Source organism: Leguminivora glycinivorella, chromosome 15 (genome assembly GCF_023078275.1).
Source record: "Leguminivora glycinivorella isolate SPB_JAAS2020 chromosome 15, LegGlyc_1.1, whole genome shotgun sequence".
Classification (NCBI taxonomy): domain Eukaryota; kingdom Metazoa; phylum Arthropoda; class Insecta; order Lepidoptera; family Tortricidae; genus Leguminivora; species Leguminivora glycinivorella.
In genome coordinates, this window is record NC_062985.1 from 3942676 (window position 1) to 3964166 (window position 21491).

The following is a 21491-nucleotide window of genomic DNA, read 5'->3' on the forward strand; positions in this document are numbered from 1 at the left end:
ATTGTATTAATGACATAAGGACAGGTAGTCTATCTCGCGGCGACATACTCTCGCCGCCATCATGTGCTAGGCCTGCTGTAGCACCAAGTCATGAAGTCACCAACGCAAGCGAGCCAAGCGTGCAATATGCAACCAATCGCGTGGGTGATGCAAACTCAAACCAATGAGGAGGCAAACTGACATTTTATTCCGCCAGGCGGCGCCTGTGCAAGTGCACCTGTCACTAAGTGTGATAGCCCCACAACTTACCAGTAATTTTTATTTCATTAGCAAGAGGGAAAAAATATCTTGTTCTCTCTCTCACGTATGAAATGACATTGGCATGATCCGGTAATGTGTTATGGTTATTAAACAAAAATCTACAGATAAAGTAAAGAGCAGTCTCATTCTTTATCTGTGCAAAAGTCGTCTTAAGGTGGCGCCATCTGTCAAGTTTAAGTGTACCTCCTCCAATGAGCAATCACCCAGGGTGTATCGAATAGAAATGTTCTGTGGTAATTATATGAAATGTCTTTTTCCCCTCACTAGCTGAGAAACACGTGTTTTGTCCTTTAATACCAGCGGGTAAAAACGCATTTTATCCACTAGTGGGTAAAGTAATTTGACCTTGAATAAAGTCAAATTAACTGCTTTAAAATTGATAAATCATAAATAATAAGGTGAATCTAGTAATTAAGATGATTTACCACCAGTGGAACTACTGGAAGCAGTGATAAACGCACTTTTTGCGTTGTAGTTTCCTCGCTATAGTGAGGGGAAGAGTTTTGTGTTACACTCGGGTGCAAGTGTATTTTACTTCTCGTGTGTTAAAAAACTCGCAAGTTCAGGATTCTATTCTCGAACCACTCGCTTCGCTCGTGGTTCAACTATAGAATCCTTTCACTTGCTCGTTTTTCAATTCCACACTCGGCGTTAAAATACAACTTTGCCCCCTTGTATAACAAATAACTATTTTCGAATCCTTGTGCAAGGTATATTTGTGGCGTAGCTTTTCTTCACATATAAATAAAGTATACTATACAGTACAAAAATGATATCTACATTTTAATTAGATTAATTATACTTATTTGGCGATGGTGTCATAGATGTCAGTTCGCCTTTGACTTCTTATTGGGATTTGACTCCTTACTTCTTCCACTGTATCCAAATCTAGAACAAGATTAAGAAACATGTTAAGAACTCATAAAAATTATGAGCCATATTGATAGCGGCTATACAGTATGTAAACTAACGAAAACCATTTACTGTAACCCGTAAATGTCCAGGTGATACTGAGAAACTTTTACTATGGGACCAACACCCAAAACGCGAAATAAAAATTTACTCTCCCATAGGAAATACTTACTATAAAATAAAACTACCTATGAAACTGTCAGAAGATATTTTCGTGATTTCGGGGTTGATCCCATAGTAAAAGCTTCTCAGTATCACCTGGACATTTACGGGTTACAGTAAATGGTTTTCGTTAGTTTACATACTGTATTTCCGAGCTCATATAACCCGGCAACCTTCAAATAAGGGTGAACAGGCATCTTCTGGGCGAGCTCACTCCATCACAGGACACGTCTTTACCTTTGGCTAGTCTGTGGCCAATAGTAAGCCCATTTATAGTAATAATAAAAAAGATAAGGCGGTGTATAGTCAAAGAGTAAAATAATGGCCTTGAGTAGTGTAGGCCTAAATGTAAAGAACTCGAGTAATTTTTTCACGTAAAAAGCTAGTCTTTATTGAGTCTTTTAAGCGAAACCTAAAATGACTCAACAGACTATCCTTAGGATAAACTTCGTGAATAATGTACTCTCGTCTGTATTCCCATAAAGGGTAGGCAGAACTCATGTAGCTGCTCAAGTGTCAGTGCCACTCTTAAGCAATTAAGGGTTTGAAGGGAAACGAAATATTTGCCGGCCTCTCTTCTCCACTATAATTGAACCCAAATCTCACAGTCGACATCTACGACACCCAGGAGTAGAGGAGAGGGGTTGTCAAAAATATGTGGATTTTATAGCACTCTACTCAGCTTACCGACGACGGCGCCCCACGGGTCCACGAGCGTGGAGTGTCCCCAGGCTACGTAGCCCGCTTACTAGTGCCCTCACTGCGTATAGTCTGTCTCACTCACCTATAGCGCCCTGGAGCGTGCCTTCCTTCTCATCCAGCTTGCCCACAACAGCGTCCCACGGGTCCACGAGCGTGGAGTGTCCCCAGGCTACGTAGCCCGCTTACTAGTGCCCTCACAGCGTATAGTCTGTCTCACTCACCTATAGCGCCCTGGAGCGTGCCTTCCTTCTCATCCAGCTTGCCCACAACAGCGTCCCACGGGTCCACGAGCGTGGAGTGTCCCCAGGCTACGTAGCCCGCTTACTAGTGCCCTCACAGCGTATAGTCTGTCTCACTCACCTATAGCGCCCTGGAGCGTGCCTTCCTTCTCATCCAGCTTGCCGACGACGGCGCCCCACGGGTCCACGAGCGTGGAGTGTCCCCAGGCTACGTAGCCCGCTTACTAGTGCCCTCACAGCGTATAGTCTGTCTCACTCACCTATAGCACCCTGGAGCGTGCCTTCCTTCTCATCCAGCTTGCCGACGACGGCGCCCCACGGGTCCACGAGCGTGGAGTGTCCCCAGGCTACGTAGCCCGCTTACTAGTGCCCTCACAGCGTATAGTCTGTCTCACTCACCTATAGCGCCCTGGAGCGTGCCTTCCTTCTCATCCAGCTTGCCCACAACAGCGCCCCACGGGTCCACGAGCGTGGAGTGTCCCCAGGCTACATAGCCCGCTGACTCGTCGCGCGCCGGGCTCACTAGCGCCACCCACCTGAAATTTAATACATTTGAATGATCTCTCTGCATTGTCTTTAGGTTGACTAGTCAAGAAATTAATCTACCTTTTGTGTCACAGCATACAGGGTGTAACAAAAATGGTGGTGATCCGTTTAAGGGCGTATTCAGTATTGTAGTCTCATCAGGAAAAAGTAGGATAAAAAATTTTTTTCGCAAAAAATTTTTTTATCTTTGTATGGAGATTCGACCGATTCGCGCGGCCCGGCTCATACAAAAGTGAAAATTTTTTAAGCGAAAAAAAAATTTTCTTCTACTTTTTCCTGATAAGAATACGATACTGAGTACGCCCTTAAACGGATCACCACCATTTTTGTTACACTCTGTAGAGGAATGAGTTAGGAAAGAGTAATGAAAGAGTTTAACTCCATACGTCAGTAAATGCGAGTTATTTGTAGTGACATCTAGCGACAATCTCGCGTCAAATAGCGTAAATTATCAGTACTGCTACTTGACAATAGATGTCGCGACGAACAAAATGCTTAACCATTTTTAGCTAATATTACAATAGTATGAATCAGTAAGTATTCTGTTTTTAATTCCTTCTGCTGGTAATATTTGTATGAGTTGTAAACTGTTTAAAATATTAAATTTTGGCAGACGAGACACTGTTGACACCTAGCGTCGAGTAGTGGTACTGATAATTTACGCTATTTCACGCGTGATTGACGCCAGATATCACTACAAATAACTCGCATTTAGGGACGTATGGAATGGGGTCATGACCCTAATGACTCCCCCCCCCCCCCGGGATCCGCGCATACTTATTACTCTATGGTCACAGTCACAAGGGTTTTGCAACTAATGAACATTAGAATAAAGGCCTGAAGTTTACCAAATTTTTCAATATGTGGGTGTGAAAAAATCGTGTTAGGTATATGACTTTCAAAATTATCTAACTTATGTAGTACCTAACTGTTTGGTTCGGTTTTGCCTAACGACTTGCACTGGTTTTAATGGGACGACTGATGGTCGCCGATGGTCGATGGAATAAATACAGCCGCCCATGATTTCGTTAAACAACCGAAAAAAACATAATAACTATAGGGTAAGTAAATATACGGTAAATAACCAACTCACAGTTGCTGGTCGGTGGCCCGGGCGCGGGCGAGCAGCTCCCAGTGCTTGGGACCCGTGGTCATGTTGAAAGCGCCCGGGTAGATTAACAGGGAGCACCCTGTGTGCACGAAACAAAACATGTTTTTCTACTTGTCGACTGTAATCTGTCAATTAGGACACCACAGACTAAACTATAAGTGCTAACTTTTCAGTGTTGGATACTCTATGGCAGTTCCGACTCAATTATAATAAGCTCATTATAGTTGACTTTAGTTAACTGTAATAATTTCAAAAGTAGAACTTCATACAATTTCTATACTAATTTGCGATACCTGGCAAATTTTCCTGCATCTGAAATACATTTTTTTTTATCTGTCGCGTTATCGGCCAATCAGAGACGGTTATTACAAACAATTGGTTGCCCGGTAATTCGATGTTGATACAACGGTGAACCACTCTATTAACATTAATTTTAACTTGTATGAATGATGATATTTCCGTCCATTGATGATGAAGATGATGACTCGTAGAAAAAGTATTTTATACAATAGTGATATAATTAAGCTTTTCACTCTCGTACCGTACTATTAGGCCACTCAGCAAGCTTCGTGGCCTAAACATGGTACTCGACGTAACTCGACTGAAAAGCCAAATATCACGATATAATACAAATATCACGATTGTATAAAATACAAATTCAATGTATGGGGTCCGAATATTAGACAGAACATATAATACTAGAGAGCGGACGTGTCGCATACAGTTTTCGTTGGGTGCGTGCGCGATGACACGACTCGATGGTTGTTCGCATGTAGACACGGAAATGATGTGCATGTATTGTATTGAGCGTCCATTTACAAGGTGTGTGTGGGTGCAAGAACTTCGAGAGGCGTATTCAATACAAATCGCAGGACATGTCTCATCTCCTTCCTTTCTACATCTGCGGTTCCAATCCTTTTGTACAAGGTTTCGCTTTCCTATTTTAGTTGTCAAATGGTAACTGATGCCTCAAGCCTAAATCTTCGCACAAAGTCCCAGCTGGCCTACTTAACGTTTTAGATGTCCTAACAATTATATATTTTGAATAAGGTGTACTGGCATTTTCAGAATTTGGGTTCCCCCAATTAGCGTAAGTTGTTAACAAAAATTAACTCGCTGTCAGTTTTGTGACGACAATAAAATTAACCATAAAATCTGTCTAAAATTTACTTTTTTCATGCTTAATAGGCGAGACGACTCATCATCCTCCTTGCGTTATCCCGGCATTTGCCGCGGCTTATGGGAGCCTGGGGTCCGCTGTGACAACTAATCCCAAGATTTGGCGTAGGTACTAGTTTTACGAAAGCGACTGCCATCTGACCTTCCAACCCAAAGGGTAAACTAGGCCTTATTGAAATTAGTCCGGTTTCCTCACGATGTTTTCCTTCACCGAAAAGCGACTGGCAAATATCAAATGGTATTTCGCACATAAGTTCCGAAAAACTCATAGGTACGAGCCGGGGTTCGAACCCGCGACCTCCGGATTGAAAGTCGCACGCTCTTACCACTAAGCCACCAGCGCTTCTTCTGAAAATGCCCGTACTTGTAGTTTGGATGATGGCCTCTTAGCTTTGTTGGCCATAAGACGTGCCATCTCTTGGAACCGCAGATCCTAGCAGATGCCAAATCCGATCTTCACGCCAGTCACCTCGAATGCAGTCAGTAGGTCACCAGGTAATATCAACGTAAAGCCACGTCGTTTTGCAATATGTACAGTTTACGTTGAAAGATGAATTACCACTTTTGGCCATAAGGTGTGCCATCTCCTGGAACCGCAGATCGTAGCAGATGCCAAGTCCGATCTTGACGCCATACACCTCGAATGTAGTCAGCTGGTCACCGGCTGATAATACTTCGGATTCTTTAAACGTTATCTTGTTTGGAATGTCGATGTCGAAGAGATGCATCTGAAAAAAAAAGATTATAATTTTGGTGGCTAACACGGTGGTCGCGAAGTATTTCGTCCGCGAGATAAACTACCCGTCTCTACTCATCTAACTGTAAATTAATAAATTTCGGACGGGTAGTTGTTTGCCCATGATGTGTTTATCCAAGCAGCGAGTGGCTACGCCCTTCGAGAGAGCTTGAGAAACCTCTCCTACGGGGATCTTCCACATCATTTGTATACTGCTATAAAAATGTCTGAATTAAGTAAGAAAGTTTACCTTCCTGTGTTGTGCCAGTAGTTTTCCACGCGCGTCCCACACGGTGCACGTATTGTACAGCTTCTCCCCGCACCGCTCAGGCACGGTGCCCCCCACTACACACACTCCGGCCTCGGCTGCGGCTTTCGAGAGTGCTCGTGATGTCTCCCCCACAGGGACCTCTTCCGCGTATTGCTCAAAGAACTCTGAAATACAATCGTCATATTATAATAAGATCTAAAAGCTTTTGAGCATTGGTGTCTTTAGGTAAATGTGTAAATATGAACAGCTAACAACAGTAGCTTTGTTGCTAGAACAGTAGACTGGTACCCAAGAGCTGCTAGCTTAAGCAGGCCTACGTCACTCGCTCGCGGTCGCTTAAGTCGCGTGCGTGGCACGTACCCTACTATTCTTCTGAGTTTTACATAATAACTTATTAGTATCCATACTAATATTATAAATGGCAACGTGTATGTGTCTGTTTGTTTGTCCGTATTTCACACCGAAACGGAGCGAATTGACGTGATTTTTTAAGTGGAGATAGTTGAAGGAATGGAGAGTGACATAGGCTACTTTTTGTCTCTTACTAACCCATTCTCGAATTTAACGCGAGCGAAACCGTGGGCAAAAGCTAGGTAGTTAGATAATACGTAGGTATTTGTCGTTTTGCGGGCAAGTGAAGGATCTGTTACGTTCGTAACTTATTAATAATTTGTGGCATAAGTCTAACTAGTTTATCATCAATGTCTCGACTTAATCACTCACTCATACTTTGGTTTACTTGGTCAGTTCTGTTTATTAAGTCTTTGTAGTACTTTCATTCAAGACCAACATGTTTACAAAAAAGTTGCTGGAAAACGGTAGTGTTTGCGACATACACATGTTTACAGATTCTGAAACGGGACTGCTCAAGTGCTCATAATAGTTCTTGGTACTGGCACAATTCATAAAGCATTATATCAGCAGTTCTCAAAAAGTTTGTACATAGACACGTCAACAAATTTTAATTGATCCTATTTTGCTACCAACATTTAGTGATATAAGTCGACTTTCGTAACATCAGGACAATTTTTATAATTAAGAAAATATAGATACTAGAGGACCTTAATGACCAAATAAAACTTACTAAAATCTCAATTCATGAAATAAATCTTGGTAACAAAAAGGAATAAAAAAAAAACAGATTTAACTTCTTCCTTAATTTTTGTACAAACTTTTCGAGAACTGCTGATGTGACGTTTTTAAATAAAAGGTACCACATTGTTACTTACCATATGGACGAAATTTGCTTGTTATGTTATACAGAATAACCTGTTACTCCTGTTAGAGCATCCACTAATATTTTTTTATTAATTAATCTGTTCAGATACATATTGGATACCTTAATTGTGTTCATTAATTTGCTCATATATTAATAAACTCAACTGTAACCTATTAGAATTTTTTTAACCCTTGATTTGACAACATGCAAAACACTGGACTTTTGACCTCTTATATCCATACTAATATTATAAATGGGAAAGTGTGTGTGTCTGTTTGTTTGTCTGTTTTTCACGGCAAAACGGAGCGACGAATTGACGTGATTTTTTAAGTGGAGATAGTGGAAGGGATGGAGAGTGACATAGGCTACTTTTTGTCTCTTTCTAACGCGAGCGAAGCCGCGGGCAAATGCTAGTAGTTTATTAAAGCAAACTGTCACTTACTGGTGCCATAAGGCGAGTTAAAGCACTCTGGCAATGCCACCAGCTGAGCTCCAGCCTGCTTAGCTCGGTGGATTTCCTCGACGGCCCGCGCTATGTTCTTGCTCTTGTCGGGACCAACTGCCAGTTGAACCAGGGCAATTTTTAACCCTGGAACAAGAGAGGAAGTACTTCTTCAGTAATAACAAACATTTTCTGAAAAGTCCTAGACAACATGTGACCATGTTTAGTACAACATCCCAAGTTTTTCGATTGATATAACATTGCTGTATCAGTTTATTCATATAAAGTTGGATGTTTTACTAAACACTAACAATAATGGGAACTTTGAAACAGTTTTTACTAAAGTAATAATTAACCTTCGGTTACTTAAATAAAAGAAGGAAGAATTATATTGAAAGGGGAAGCGTTTTCTTAGCAGTAGTAGCAATGAATTGTTCTAAATATCATAAAGAAGCATTAAATTTAATAGGCATAAAGTAGTTTATTTTCATGAGAGAGGAAGAAGTCAACAATGTTATCATATGTATATTACGCCTGTTATCAGCAATGACATAATAATAATAATAGGTATACAAAGTATTTTAAGACGTAAACATATAGATACTTTATCAAAAGAGGGTTTTAGAAAAAGGGGATTTTAACCAGTGGTAGAGAATTTATCTGGTAGTTATGTATAAGAGCGCATAAATTAATGTAATACGAAGGAACTGTATAAATACTGATACTGTACCACGGAGAACTTTAGGGGGTTTCTGTAAAAACCGCGGGTGGACCGCGTCTGTGTAGGTACCCTCATTACTATCATCGGAAGAATCATTACCTCGTTTTAACATTATAGAGGAATGAATTCCGTTACCACCAAGTAATTTCTTGAAACAAACGCCGTCGGCGATCACTCCGCAAACTATCAGAGTCGAGACGGACGAGACAAGACAAATAGAACTCTGTCTGACAGTGACATTAAGCTAAATGACTTACGTCGTAAGTACTTACGACCATAGATTTAGAATTATTAAACTAGATTATGGAATCATATTTTTTGCCATACTAAATTGAACCTTATCACTGAGATAGAAAGGTGATCGTATCAGACTAGCGAAAACGGTCCACATGAGAGGGCATTGTTTGGGCTGGTGTCCCTCTCGCACGTGTGGCCAGCGTTACCATAGTAGTAGTATTTTTATCTGTATATTACCTTACTTTATAACTTCTTATATTATTTTAGTGTTATATTCAAACTAGGGTTTTGATATATTTCAAAGAATTGGAAAATAATTATAATGTAATTATTTTGATGCCAATAAATCAAAGATTTGTATAATTAAAAAATATGTTCAAATGGGTATTAGTAGATTTGGTAGTAACTTTGAAAATTGACTGGTATCCCCAATGTATGACAGTGATGACGTCACTGAATAATGTTGACATTGTCAGTAAGTGCGAGAGGGACACCAGCCCAAATGACCTCTCATGTGGACACACTTTTTGACCTAACTACTCATTCTGGTTTAGCTGTAATTCTGTGCTTACGACATAATAATGACAGCTAACTAAACGCTGAACAGCTGATCGATTTTGCAGAATTGGTACTGTTATGTTTATATGGTATCCAATTAGCTATTTTTAATTTTGACAAAAAAAAATATTAAAAAAGTATTTTATACATTTTTGCTTAGATGTACTTAATTAACCCCACCGCAGTTACTTTCTAAATGTTTAAATTTCTTTTTGTAAAATATTAATCCTGAACTAAACGCTACAGCTGTCACTGTCAAGTGTATTGAACTGTCATCTCCATGTTCTTTCTTTCTGATCATGGAACACATGACGCTGTAAAGGTTGTGTTTATATTAATTTTCTCCGTTTTTCAGTTCAAAATGGGGAAACTAGACGTAGCAATTTTACGTTATCTGACGGGGAGGACTTCCGCGTATTAACTGCGGTGTGTGTTGCGCTTAAAGTGAAATTCAATAATAAGTCCACAATCTCCATAACCTTACTAATTTACGTATTGTTTTAGGTGGAAATGGGTATGAAGAACCACGAGCTGGTGCCAGGTTCGCTTGTGGCGTCCATTGCGAATCTCCGTCACGGCGGAGTCCACAAACTAATGAAGGAGTTGTGTAAACATAGGCTGCTGACGTACGAGCGAGGAAAACACTGTAAGTAATGAACAATATTATACACAAGCTGCTTGAGAAAGGTCTCATCATCCTCCTTGCGTTATCCCGGCATTTGCCACGGCTCATGGGAGCCTGGGGTCCGCTTTGACAACTAATCCCAAGATTTGGCGTAAGCACTAGTTTTTACGAAAGAGACTGCCATCTGACCTTCCAACCCGAAGGGTAACTAGGCCTTATTGGAATTAGTCCGGTTTCCTCACGATGTTTTCCTTCACCGAAAAGCGACTGGCAAATATCAAATGACATTTCGTATATAAGTTCAGAAAAACTCATTGGTACGAGCCGGGTTCGAACCCGCGACCTCCGGATAGAAAGTCGCACGCTCTTACCGCTAGGCCACCAGCGCAGTGGCACTAAAACCAATTTATACAAGCTTGGAATAAAGAAAAATGTGCATACATACAATACAATACAATACAATACTCTTTATTGCACACCTCACATAGTTTACAAGTAATACACAAGAAACAAAACAAATTAAACAGTGGTAACAACAGGCGGTCTTATCGCTGAAGAGCGATCTCTTCCAGACAACCTTTGGGTACTGGAGTTAATATAATCAGAATATATGGTAGGTGGCTCTAAAAATATGAGAAGTAGAATTTAAATACAACCAAACAACACAAAACACTCATTCAAATAGACATACATAAATAAGTATAACCATAAACATACATAAACATACACACATAAATATATATATAAAAAGGTTTATATTCATAGAGAAACAAACAACAGTGTCATTCATAAAATCTAAGGAAGGGAAAGATAGTATTCTTTAAGGTTTGATTTAAACGAGGCAATAGATTGAGAACGTCTTAACTCAACAGGGAGAGAGTTCCACAGTCGAATAGCTTGGAAAGTAAATGAACGATTATAAAATTTGGAAGATGAAGATGGCACAGATAGAAGGAAATTTTGAGAGGATCTAATTGAATTAAGATAAGAGAAACGCTCCTTGAGATAGCGGGGAGTTGCTGGATTAAAAAGTATAGAATAAAGAAGAGAAATTATGTGAGAATTCCGACGACGACGGATGGGGAGCCATTTTAGTTGAGATCGAAAACTGGAAACATGGTCGTATTTGCGCAGCCCAAATATGAACCGAATGCAGACATTTTGAATACGTTCAAGCTTACTTAGCTGATCCTCAGTAATATCCAAATAAGAAATGTCAGCATAATCAAGAATGGGATGAAGTAATGTCTGAGCAAGCGCAATCTTTGTAGGAATAGGTAGAAAGTTACGAAGTCGCCTGAGGGAACCTATAGCGGCAAACATCTTCCTGCTCACTTCGCTCACCTGAGGTACCCAGGTTAGAGAGTTATCCATGATAACGCCAAGATTTCTCACCTGGTTGGAATAAGGGATTTGGACATCATCAAACACCACCGGAGAAAGCTTAACGAAATCGATTTGGGAAATCAGTTTAGGGCTGCCAATCACAATCACTTGAGTTTTCCCTGGATTTACTTTAAGACCATAATTCTGACTCCAATCTGATAAGCGTTTCAAGTCACGATTTGTGCCCTCTATGACTGAATCAAGTTCATTGAACACTCCCTGCGAATAAATTTGAAGGTCGTCAGCATAAAGGTCATACATATTTATAACAAAGTAGGTTTAGTGATTATGTATGTATGTATATGCTTTATTGTACATAGAGGAAACAAAAGAGACACAGTTACAGTCTTACTATGATTATGATTGGTCATTTATTAGATATTTATGCAAAATTAATGTGTAAGTACCTATTGAGTAGCTGTTAAACAACATAAACATAATATTTATTCATCAGATGATGGTTACCGCCTCACCAATGCCGGCTACGACTACCTCGCACTCAAGGCACTGACAAACAGGAAGGTGATTGCCTCGTTTGGCAACCAGATAGGCGTGGGCAAAGAGTCCAACATTTACACTGTGGCTGATGAAGATCATAATCCTCTGTGCTTGAAATTGCATAGGTAAGTTCAGAATTCTCTGGAAATTTTATTTTTATTTTATTTTGTTTTCTTTATTGGGGAAAACAACAGACATAGGAAGGTCATACAGATAAGAAGATATTGAAATACACAAGACCTGAGACAATTCCCACTAAATTGGCTGGTGTTAGAGGACTTTTTCCAAAGTGCAGAATTATGCACAGAAAAATTATCACCTGAATTTAGCATTAAAAAAAAATTAAATCATGCATAATCAAAATAATTTATTCAGCAAATAGGCCACAGGGCACTTTTACACGTCACATTTACATATTTAGATATTTAGCGCAAGTGCAAGTACGGAACCTTTGGAATGCTCCTATATCTAATTTGAAACAGACAGTCTACACACTATCAATCAGGGGTTGGTGACCAGTTTTTTCTTCATACTAAACCTTTTTGTTTATAATTTTGTTCTGTAAGGTGCAATCTGAGCCTAAGCTGTGGCAATTAGTATAACTCATATTTAACTATACTTTGTATAAGGTCTTTCAACCTTTGAACAGCGAACAGATTAAACACTGTCAGTTCTACATAAAAAGTATTGAATAAATAAAATAAAAATAAAAAAGCCTTTTATTCTAATTGCATTATTACAATTTTTTACATTAATTTATATTTAATTATGCTGGTGCGTTAGACCCTTTTCGGGTGAAGGCCTCCTCCATCGATTTTCACATGTCCCTATCTTTGGCAGTTTGGATCCAGTTTGGGCCAACTGATTTTTTAATAAAAGTATTGAATAATAACTAAAAATATAGGATTTTTAAAAATGATTATGACACGTTGGTGGCAAACAGGTATTCGGTCCGCCTGATGAAAAGCGGTACTTATCTTATAATTCTTATAAAATCCCGCAGACTGGGCCGCACATGCTTCCGCAACGTCAAAGACAAGCGTGACTACCACGCGCATCGCCACCGCGCCTCCTGGCTGTATTTATCGCGCATCTCTGCCACCAAGGTATGTTCAATTTTTATAAATGAAAGGTTTTGTGATTCAGTTGGCGTGTCCACACAGTGCGAGTAGCGTCGCCTGGCATTCTTCTCGCGATTGCGCCACTGTCGCTGCAAACTGACAGTGTAGACGTACGAGGCACGTCTACATTGGGCATATGCCGCGCGAGGAAATTGCCTCGCGACGCTGCTCGCCCTGTGCCCGTGCTCGGACCCAGCTAGTAATGTCATCGTCGTTTAAACCGTATCCGGCTATAACGACTTCTTGTTAGTATCTAGCTAGTACTGAAGTGATAACATACTATACTTCTAGCTAGTCTATGTGGACTGAGTTTTAGCTAGTACTAAAGTGATAACGTAAAATCTCACTTTTTATCCGTTCTATAAGGTGTTTCTCAACAGTGCACAATTTGTCACAGATCTTATCTAATAAACGGTCACAGACAATAAATAGGTCTATTGCTCCTTCAATGTGCTCCAAAAATGTGTCGCTTAACTTCAAACTTGGATAAATCCATTTTGCTATAAGGTTGATTATTTTACAGATTATATATATTTTTATACATAATCAACCTTAAAGCAGAATGGATTTGCCCGAGTTTGAAGTTATGCGACACAAATGTGTACGCTAATTGTTTTACGTCTATTTCTATTTGCAGGAATTCGCGTACATGAAAGCGCTGTACGAGCGCGGGTTCCCCGTGCCCCGTCCTGTGGACTTCAACCGACACTGTGTCGTCATGGACCTCGTGCGAGGAGGACCTCTGTGAGTAGACATTTGTGTTGGAGAGCAGTCATCATCATCCCCCTTGCGTTATCCCGGCATTTGCCACGGCTCATGGGAGCCTGGAGTCCGCTTTGACAACTAATCCCAAGATTTGACGTAGGAGAGCAGTTTTAACTATAAAACTCCCGTGAGACTCATACATATTTAATAATAGTTTAAGCGGGTTACTCACGTATTAAGTCGATATAGCGTTCGACATGTTTCGATCCAATTTTCGAGGATCTTTCTCAAGAGTAGCGACCCCGCCTTTACATGTCGAGAGCCCGACGCAGAAAATTGGATCGAGACATGTCGAACGCTATATCGACTTAATACGTGAGTAACCCGCTTAAAATATTTTTTTTATTTTATTTTATTTTGTTACATGGAAAACCAACAGCGCTGAATGTATCTAGAAATTACAATAAAAATACAAAACCAATTACAGGTTTTCACTTATAGCTACATAATAAATTAGGAAAGAAAAAATGTATGCCCAACTTAATCATACATCCAAATTCCTATAGCATGACAGTATACGTAGGTACAGATGATATTAAAAAATAAAAATTCATTAAAAAAAAAAAAAAAGGAGAAATCACTTGGTGTCTATCTGCCTATATTCAATAATATGCCGCTGCCGAGCCGTGTCATGCGTTGGAAGTTCCATCAGACATGAAGTATGCAATGAGTTTATTTCTTTTATTTTTTATAAATATGTAGATATGTAGATATATTTCTAGATATGTAGGAGAGCAGTGTTCAATATTTTTTTTTTTATAATTATGGCTTGGATCCAAGTCCTTTGAGCCAAGTCAGTGTTCAACAAAATATTATTATCTTATGTAGAGTCAGAAGCAAAAGTTCCGTAATGGGCAAGGTGTTCACAATGATCCTAACACGCTCTTAATTGTCTTAAAAATAAAATTGTGTCAAGCTCATTTTGAACACCTTGCCCGCTACGGAACTTCTGCTGCTGACTGTAGTAAGTTAAAAGTAAAATGTTTGTTAGTTTTCAGTATCTGCAAGGCCAGATACAGTGAGAGCTCGGTAATCCACTGCATGCTGGAAGTGCCAGTTTAGACGATTTTTACGAGAAATTAAAGTTCCACGACGAATCCTTGGTCGTCAAAGTCACATAAACAATGCAAAAGAGACAAAAGAGGCAAACGAGACAAGACAGCGGAAACACCACTGTCTGATTTAGACGGCGTGCGAACTCGCATGCGATTTAAGTTACATTGCGGGCTGTTGAGGTTACATACAATTTCGCAAAGACATCAAATACCGCAATGTAATTAAACTCGTATGCGAGTTCTCTTACCGTATAAATGGGCCCTTATTGTGGATGCGATATGAAATAGATTTTGGTGCTTCCAAACTGCATTTTTTTTATTGCAGCACGCAAGTCCGCTCCGTGCCCGACGTCCCAGCCCTCTACGACGAGTTGATGTCCCTTATCGTGCGCCTGGGCAACTGCGGAGTCATCCACGGAGACTTCAACGAGTTCAACCTCATGATCGACGAGGAAGGGAAACCGATCATCATTGATTTCCCACAGATGGTGTCTACTGAGCATTTTAATGCTGAACTGTGAGTTGACTACCCTCATTGAAGCATTTTCTTTCTTGGTTTCATTCTAACCGTACGGCTACCATATATATCTATGGTATGTCAGCAGGGAGTTAGTTAATATACATAAAAACCACCTTGCGGTTCTTTGGACATTGAAAATCTGTTTAAACTTGGACTTATTGTCCCAGAGCCGTAAGAATCTCTTTTTGACACATGACAGCGTCCACAAAACGTAAACTCGCGCAACCTAATGAAATTTTAAATAAAATCCTGTAATAATATTAAAAAAAATCAAGTACTTAAAAACAATATTTCGCTTACTTTAAACATAATCTAACACATGTTACATTTTTGCGGATCTTTGTTAGTGAGTATTTTACGATATTAATTTATCACGCAGGATTTACTTATTATTTCATTTATCATTCATTTTTATTTTTAAACTAGTGCTGTGGCAGAGTCTGCCATTTCGATTCAAATAACATTTCAGTAAGTTGATAGAAATCGTATATTTGTTTGAGCGCCTCCTTGTACATAGGGCCTAATCGATTCAACCAATTCGAAATTAATCGTTAGATTTGGCAAACGATACGTCTTAGCCACATCGCAACATACTTCAAAACAAATGTGTCAAAAATGTGAATTTACAAATCCGGGACAATAGGAACATAATTATTGTCAGAATACGCGAAGGTTGACATTGGGCTGTTGCCATGAGCGCCGTTTTACCTCTATAAACCAAACTTGGAAATATCGATCCTTTCGTCGCCGTAACAGATGGCCTAGCCCTATAGTTCCGATAAACGAAGGGTGCTGGTTCATTTCCAGCTTTTGGCACTAAGAGGCCTAGGTAACTTTTTATTGTATAGCACATTTATTTATGTTTATGGTCCAACAACTGTTAAACAATTGATATATTCATTTGTATCTAGCTACTTCGACCGCGACGTCCGCTGCGTTCGAGACTTCTTTAAAAAGCGTTTTGGCTACGAGAGCAGCCTGTATCCTCGATTCAGTGACCTGGAGCGAGAGCACGACCTGGACAAGGAGGTGGCGTGCTCCGGCTTCAAGCGCGCTAAGGATGTCGACGATGAGCTGTTGGAGGTACAGCATTTTTTATATTTTGATATTTAGTTACTCTTTCAAGCTTGCGCTGTGTCCGTGACTTCAAAAAGCGTGTTGGCTACGAAAGTACGCTATACCCGCGGTTCAGCGACTTAGAGCGAGAGGACGACCTAGACAAGGAGGTAGCGTGCTCCGGCTTCAAGCGCGCTAAGGATGTCGACGATGAGCTGTTGAAGGTACAGCATTTTCTATATTTTGATATTTAGTTACTCCATCAATCGTGCGCTGTGTCCGTGACTTCAAAAAGCGTGTTGGCTACGAAAGTACACTATACCCGCGGTTCAGCGACTTAGAGCGAGAGGACGACCTAGACAAGGAGGTAGCGTTCTCCGGCTTCAAGCGCGCTAAGGATGTCGACGATGAATTGTTGGAGGTATAGCATTTTCTATATTTTGATATTTAGTTACTCTATCAATCGTGCGCTGTGTCCGTGACTTCAAAAAGCGTGTTGGCTACGAAAGTACACTATACCCGCGGTTCAGCGACTTAGAGCGAGAGGACAACCTAGACAAGGAGGTAGCGTTCTCCGGCTTCAAGCGCGCTAAGGATGTCGACGATGAATTGTTGTTGACATGGCTCAACTAACATGGCTCAATGACTGAATCTTGGTCGCCGAAAAAAGAGCCACCTTTACCGAACCCGCGCAACTTCCTGCCAGTTACTGACGTGGGGTGGAAGCATGTCCGTCGCTACGCTGTTGGTGTTGGAGGTACAGCATTTTCTATCCATACTATATAATAATAATAATAAATGGGAAAGTGTGTGTGTCTGTTTGTTTGTCCATCCAGCAAAACGGAGCGACGAATTGTCGTGATTTTTCAAGTGGAGATATTTGAACAGATGAAAAATGACATAGGCCACTTTTTGTAACGGTAGCGAAACCGCGGCAAAAGCTAGTATTTTAATATTTAGTTACTGTATCAATCGTGCGCTGTGTCCGTGACTTCCTCAAAAAGCGTTTTGGCTACGAAAGTACACTGTACCCGCGGTTCAGCAACCTAGAGCGCGCTAAGGACGTCGACAACGAATTGTTGGAAGTAGAGCTACTTTTATTTTTGAACATTAAAAACATTCTTGGCAGGATTGCTCTCTACTTCATGTTTCACTATTTCAATTCTTTGAAAACTAGTATTTGATGCGTTTAGATTAGACAGTACTTATAGTTGACATTCGCTCTTTTAAAAGTTAATACTAATACAATATGGAAATTTATTTCTGAAATATAGCTATGGTAATCAATGTAATCAATTTCATATTTTTTTACAATAGACTAATCCCATTTCCTATCTTACAGGAGCTAGGCATTGGTCTGCAAGTGAGCGACGACGAAGATTCTGAAGAAGACGCACAGGACATAAAAGACTCGGATGGCACAAAAGACACCGCACATGACAACAAGAAATACACAGAAGAAGAACTAGCCGCGCTTAGGAAACAGGTAGGCTGGAGAGAATAATTATGACGGGCAAAGTTGAAGGCACGAGACCTCAGGCACCTCCCCCTACTAGATGGTGTGCTCAAGTTACTGCACCCATGCGATTAAAACTGCACGAGGCCATGCGCTTGGCGAGGAACAGACGCCTATGGAGGGACCTAGTCTTCAACATAATGACATGATGTCACGATCCTCAGCATTGAGGAAACGACTAAAGAAGAAGAGGCATTCGGAAAGTTCATTGTTTTTGCTGTCAGTGTGGCCTGATTTAGTTAGTAGCTTAAGGTGGATATATCAAAATAAATTCCGATTTAACACATTCCCCACCAGACAAATGGTGGCACACGACGTCAGAAACCGGTCGTAATTTATAACCGCCAGCTTGTATGGCGAGATCCCGCCCAGCTGTTAACAACAATCATCATTTGAATCATCTCATTAGCTCAGATCTCGTTTTACATGCTGCTATTATACCTAATTAGTAACATTCATTCTGATTTATATTACATTAGGACACTCTGTTCGGTTCTCGTTTGTTTCCTTTCTTTAGTGAATATTTTAATTATGTGATTTTGACTCTTGGAGACCCTATACATCTCTAAGGAGAATTAGATTAAGTATAAGTACATTTTATCTTTAGTTGTGACATTTAGAGTCACTTTTTATATTAAGTGTACTTTCTAGTTGTAATTGGACATTTAGAGACCTTAATATACATCTCTAATTCATTGTAGTAAAATTAGTACATATTATCAATTGTAATTTCAATTCAATTTTAAATCTTTTGTAAATATGTACCTATATGACGTGTAAAAATGCCCCTGTGGCCTGTTTGCTGAATCAATTATTTTGATTTTACATTCTTTAGAATTACCCAATACCCTGACTTTAACATTTTAAAAAAACTTGTCTACTACCTATGATTACTATTTGACACAATTTTAAAATTGTTACAGGTCGATGATTCCATCCAAAACGACGAAAAATCTATACAACACCTCACCCACAAAACAGTATCCGTAGAAATCCAAGATGAGCCTCCACAACTGATCTCAGTCCCAGACCACAAGCTCACTGAAGAGAATCACACAGAAGAAGAAGATAAGATCACAGAACTTGATAGGAACTCCCAGAAGTATCGCCTAGCTATGGTGGAAAAGGCGTTGTCGGATGTTAGGTCTATGAGGTCGTATACGTCGGCTAGCACGATAGCGCCAGAGGTGGTGAAACAACAGGTTACTATCCTTGTCTAACTTCAAGTAAGAAACCCCTGTCCCTGGGGAACTGCTAAAGCCTTCATAAAATATATTGGTCGCCGATTTAGGGATAGGGGCTGCGATCCACGTTCCAGGTCGTATCTGGTGCAGGGGATTTCATTGGCCATACTGATAGATAGATAGATAAAAACTTTATTCATTTCCACAACATACATGGTTTAAATTACAAAACAATTAAGTACATGCAACTTAAAATTAAGAAAAAACAATCTATTCTAAAAAATCTAAACTAATAATGATACGACCATGTGTCGTGGCAGAGAATTGGCGCTGGCTCAGCATGATGATGCGGCAAGCCCATGGCAAGCCACATCGCTGATATTCTGCCAGAACCTTTTATAAAAGTTTGTGCAACGCTTTATTATAAGTACTGCGTGGAAATGCTGCTGGTGTAATGGGTACCTTTGAGCCTGGTACGACTCGGACGGGTCCTAATTAGATTGCGCGTGTGTGCTGTATGTTATTGTTACAATAACCCACATGTGGAACCCACATAACTTTATTGTTTGTGTGTAAGGACGAAGCCTGTTGCTGATTTATGGGTGTACCCTCTTGACGAAGCTTGCGTTCCTGATATTTGGTTGTAAACTATTTAATGCTAATTGCCAATAAATTGATATCTTAGTAAAAAACGTGTAAGGTCAGTTATAGAAACTCGCAGAAGTACTGATCGGCTATGGTGGTGGTGTTGTGGGATGTGAGGTTGTAGTTATGATGAATATTGATTACTCCAGAAGCGGTAACAGCAGATTATTTTTGAAATGGTCAGTGACTGCGCAGTATAATATAGAGTACTATCGCACAGTATGGCCACTCCCGCTCCCCGCTGAAAGTGCCGCCCACCCCCTCACAGTTACCGCCTGTCAAAAACGCGAACAGTCGACCTGTCATATCTCACTCATACAAGCATGGTACGCGTTCACCTACTCCAGCTTAGAATGTGTGCTAGGAACTCGTCTTTTTCATATATTTGATCGCCAGTGTCCGAGATGTGGCGACTGTAAAAACAGATACGAGTTATAGCGTCAGGTAGCTTTGCTTAACTTTGGCAAGTAATTTAGTTTAGTATAGTTCAGAAGATTTTTTTTTATCATAGCAACACTTAACAGTTCTCATTGAAAAACGTCAAAATCTTTCAAAATTGTTACCATATGCAAAGCGTTAGCGATTCCATAGTTTTATTACAAAATTTAAATTAAATTATTTATTCAATAAAAGTGAAACAGTTTTTTCCCCTCACTAGCTCGGAAACACGTGTTTTGTCCTTTAATACCAGCGGGTAAAAACGCATTTTATCCACTAGTGGGTAAAGTAATTTGACCTTGAATAAAGTCAAATTAACTGCTTTAAAATTGATAAAAGTAGGTGAATCCAGTAATTAAGATGATTTACCACCTGTGGAACTACTGGAAGCAGTGATAAACGCATTTTTTTGCGTTGTAGTTTCCTCGCAATAGTGAGGGGAAAAGTTTTGTGTTACACTCGGGTGCAAATGTATTTTACTTCTCGTGTGTTAAAAAACTCGCAAGTTCAGGATTCTATTCTCGAACCACTCGCTTCGCTCGTGGTTCAACTATAGAATCCTTTCACTTGCTCGTTTTTCAATTCCACACTCGGCGTTAAAATACAACTTTGCCCCCTTGTATAACAAATAACTATTACATAAGACTTTCCGAAGAATATGCAAAGCGTTACACAGACAGTGGAGCCTCTATTGTTTTCTACTCTTCTTTGCCAGGCTGTAAGTTGTGATTTATATAAATAAATAAATAAATAAATATTGGGATACACCTTACACAGATCAACTTAGCCCCAAACTAAGCAAAACTTGTACTATGGGTGCTAAGCGACGATATAAATAATAGATAAATACATACTTATATACATAGAAAACATCCATGACTCAGGAACAAATATCTGTGCTCATCACACAAATAAATGCCCTTACCGGGATTCGAACCCAGGACCGCGGCTTAGCAGGCAGGGTCACTACCGACTGACCCAGACCGGTCGTCATATAAGATATTTATATAAACTTTTTTTCTCACAGGTAAAGAAGCATCTAGAAAGCAGACAGAAGAGGATGGACAGGAAGAAAGTCATAGCCAAGGGCGAGGCGAGCGCGGTCACACGCCAGAGACGCGAGAACAGGGAGACGGTCAGGGACAGCCACGGCATCTGGGGCTGGGCGGAGTAACCGTTAATATATCTATGTTGTGTATATTGTAGTTTTATTACAATCCAGATATTGTAAACTAGCTTTTGCCCTTTAGAAAGAGACAAAAAGTAGCCTATGTCACTCTCCATCCCTTCAACTACCTCCACTTAAAAAATCACAATTCGTCGCACCGTTTTGCCGTGAAAGGCGGACAAACAAACAGACACACACACTTTCCCATTTATAATATT

The 21491-nt window shown here is 40.0% G+C and overlaps 3 protein-coding genes across 6 annotated transcripts in view; 1 reads left to right on the forward strand and 2 right to left on the reverse strand.

The window, feature by feature from the left end:
• LOC125234127 (NAD-dependent protein deacetylase Sirt6) overlaps window positions 1–21491 on the reverse strand; it is a 309879-nt gene that overhangs the window by 98510 nt on the left and 189878 nt on the right. The gene's annotated exons all lie outside the window — the stretch shown is intronic.
• LOC125234140 (omega-amidase NIT2) lies at window positions 952–8728 on the reverse strand. 2 transcript variants are annotated; one of them, XM_048140339.1, is made up of 7 exons: window positions 8601–8728; window positions 7781–7927; window positions 6099–6283; window positions 5672–5840; window positions 3916–4012; window positions 2676–2812; window positions 952–1149 (listed from the first exon to the last, which is right to left on the reverse strand). In XM_048140339.1, the coding sequence occupies exons 1-7, from the start codon at window positions 8611–8613 to the stop codon at window positions 1064–1066; spliced, it is 834 nt and encodes a 277-aa protein (XP_047996296.1). In that variant the 5' UTR covers window positions 8614–8728; the 3' UTR covers window positions 952–1063. The 2 variants fall into 2 exon arrangements, with proteins under 2 accessions (XP_047996296.1, XP_047996295.1); XM_048140338.1 differs by having other exon boundaries at window positions 8511–8723.
• Window positions 9643–21303, forward strand: LOC125234130 (serine/threonine-protein kinase RIO2). The gene is given in 11 exon segments (XM_048140327.1): window positions 9643–9694; window positions 9697–9722; window positions 9801–9942; window positions 11762–11930; window positions 12809–12911; window positions 13564–13670; window positions 15072–15263; window positions 16178–16349; window positions 17665–17808; window positions 18762–19040; window positions 21133–21303. Coding segments are annotated over 11 exon segments (1518 nt in total). The 5' UTR covers window positions 9643–9657; the 3' UTR covers window positions 21280–21303.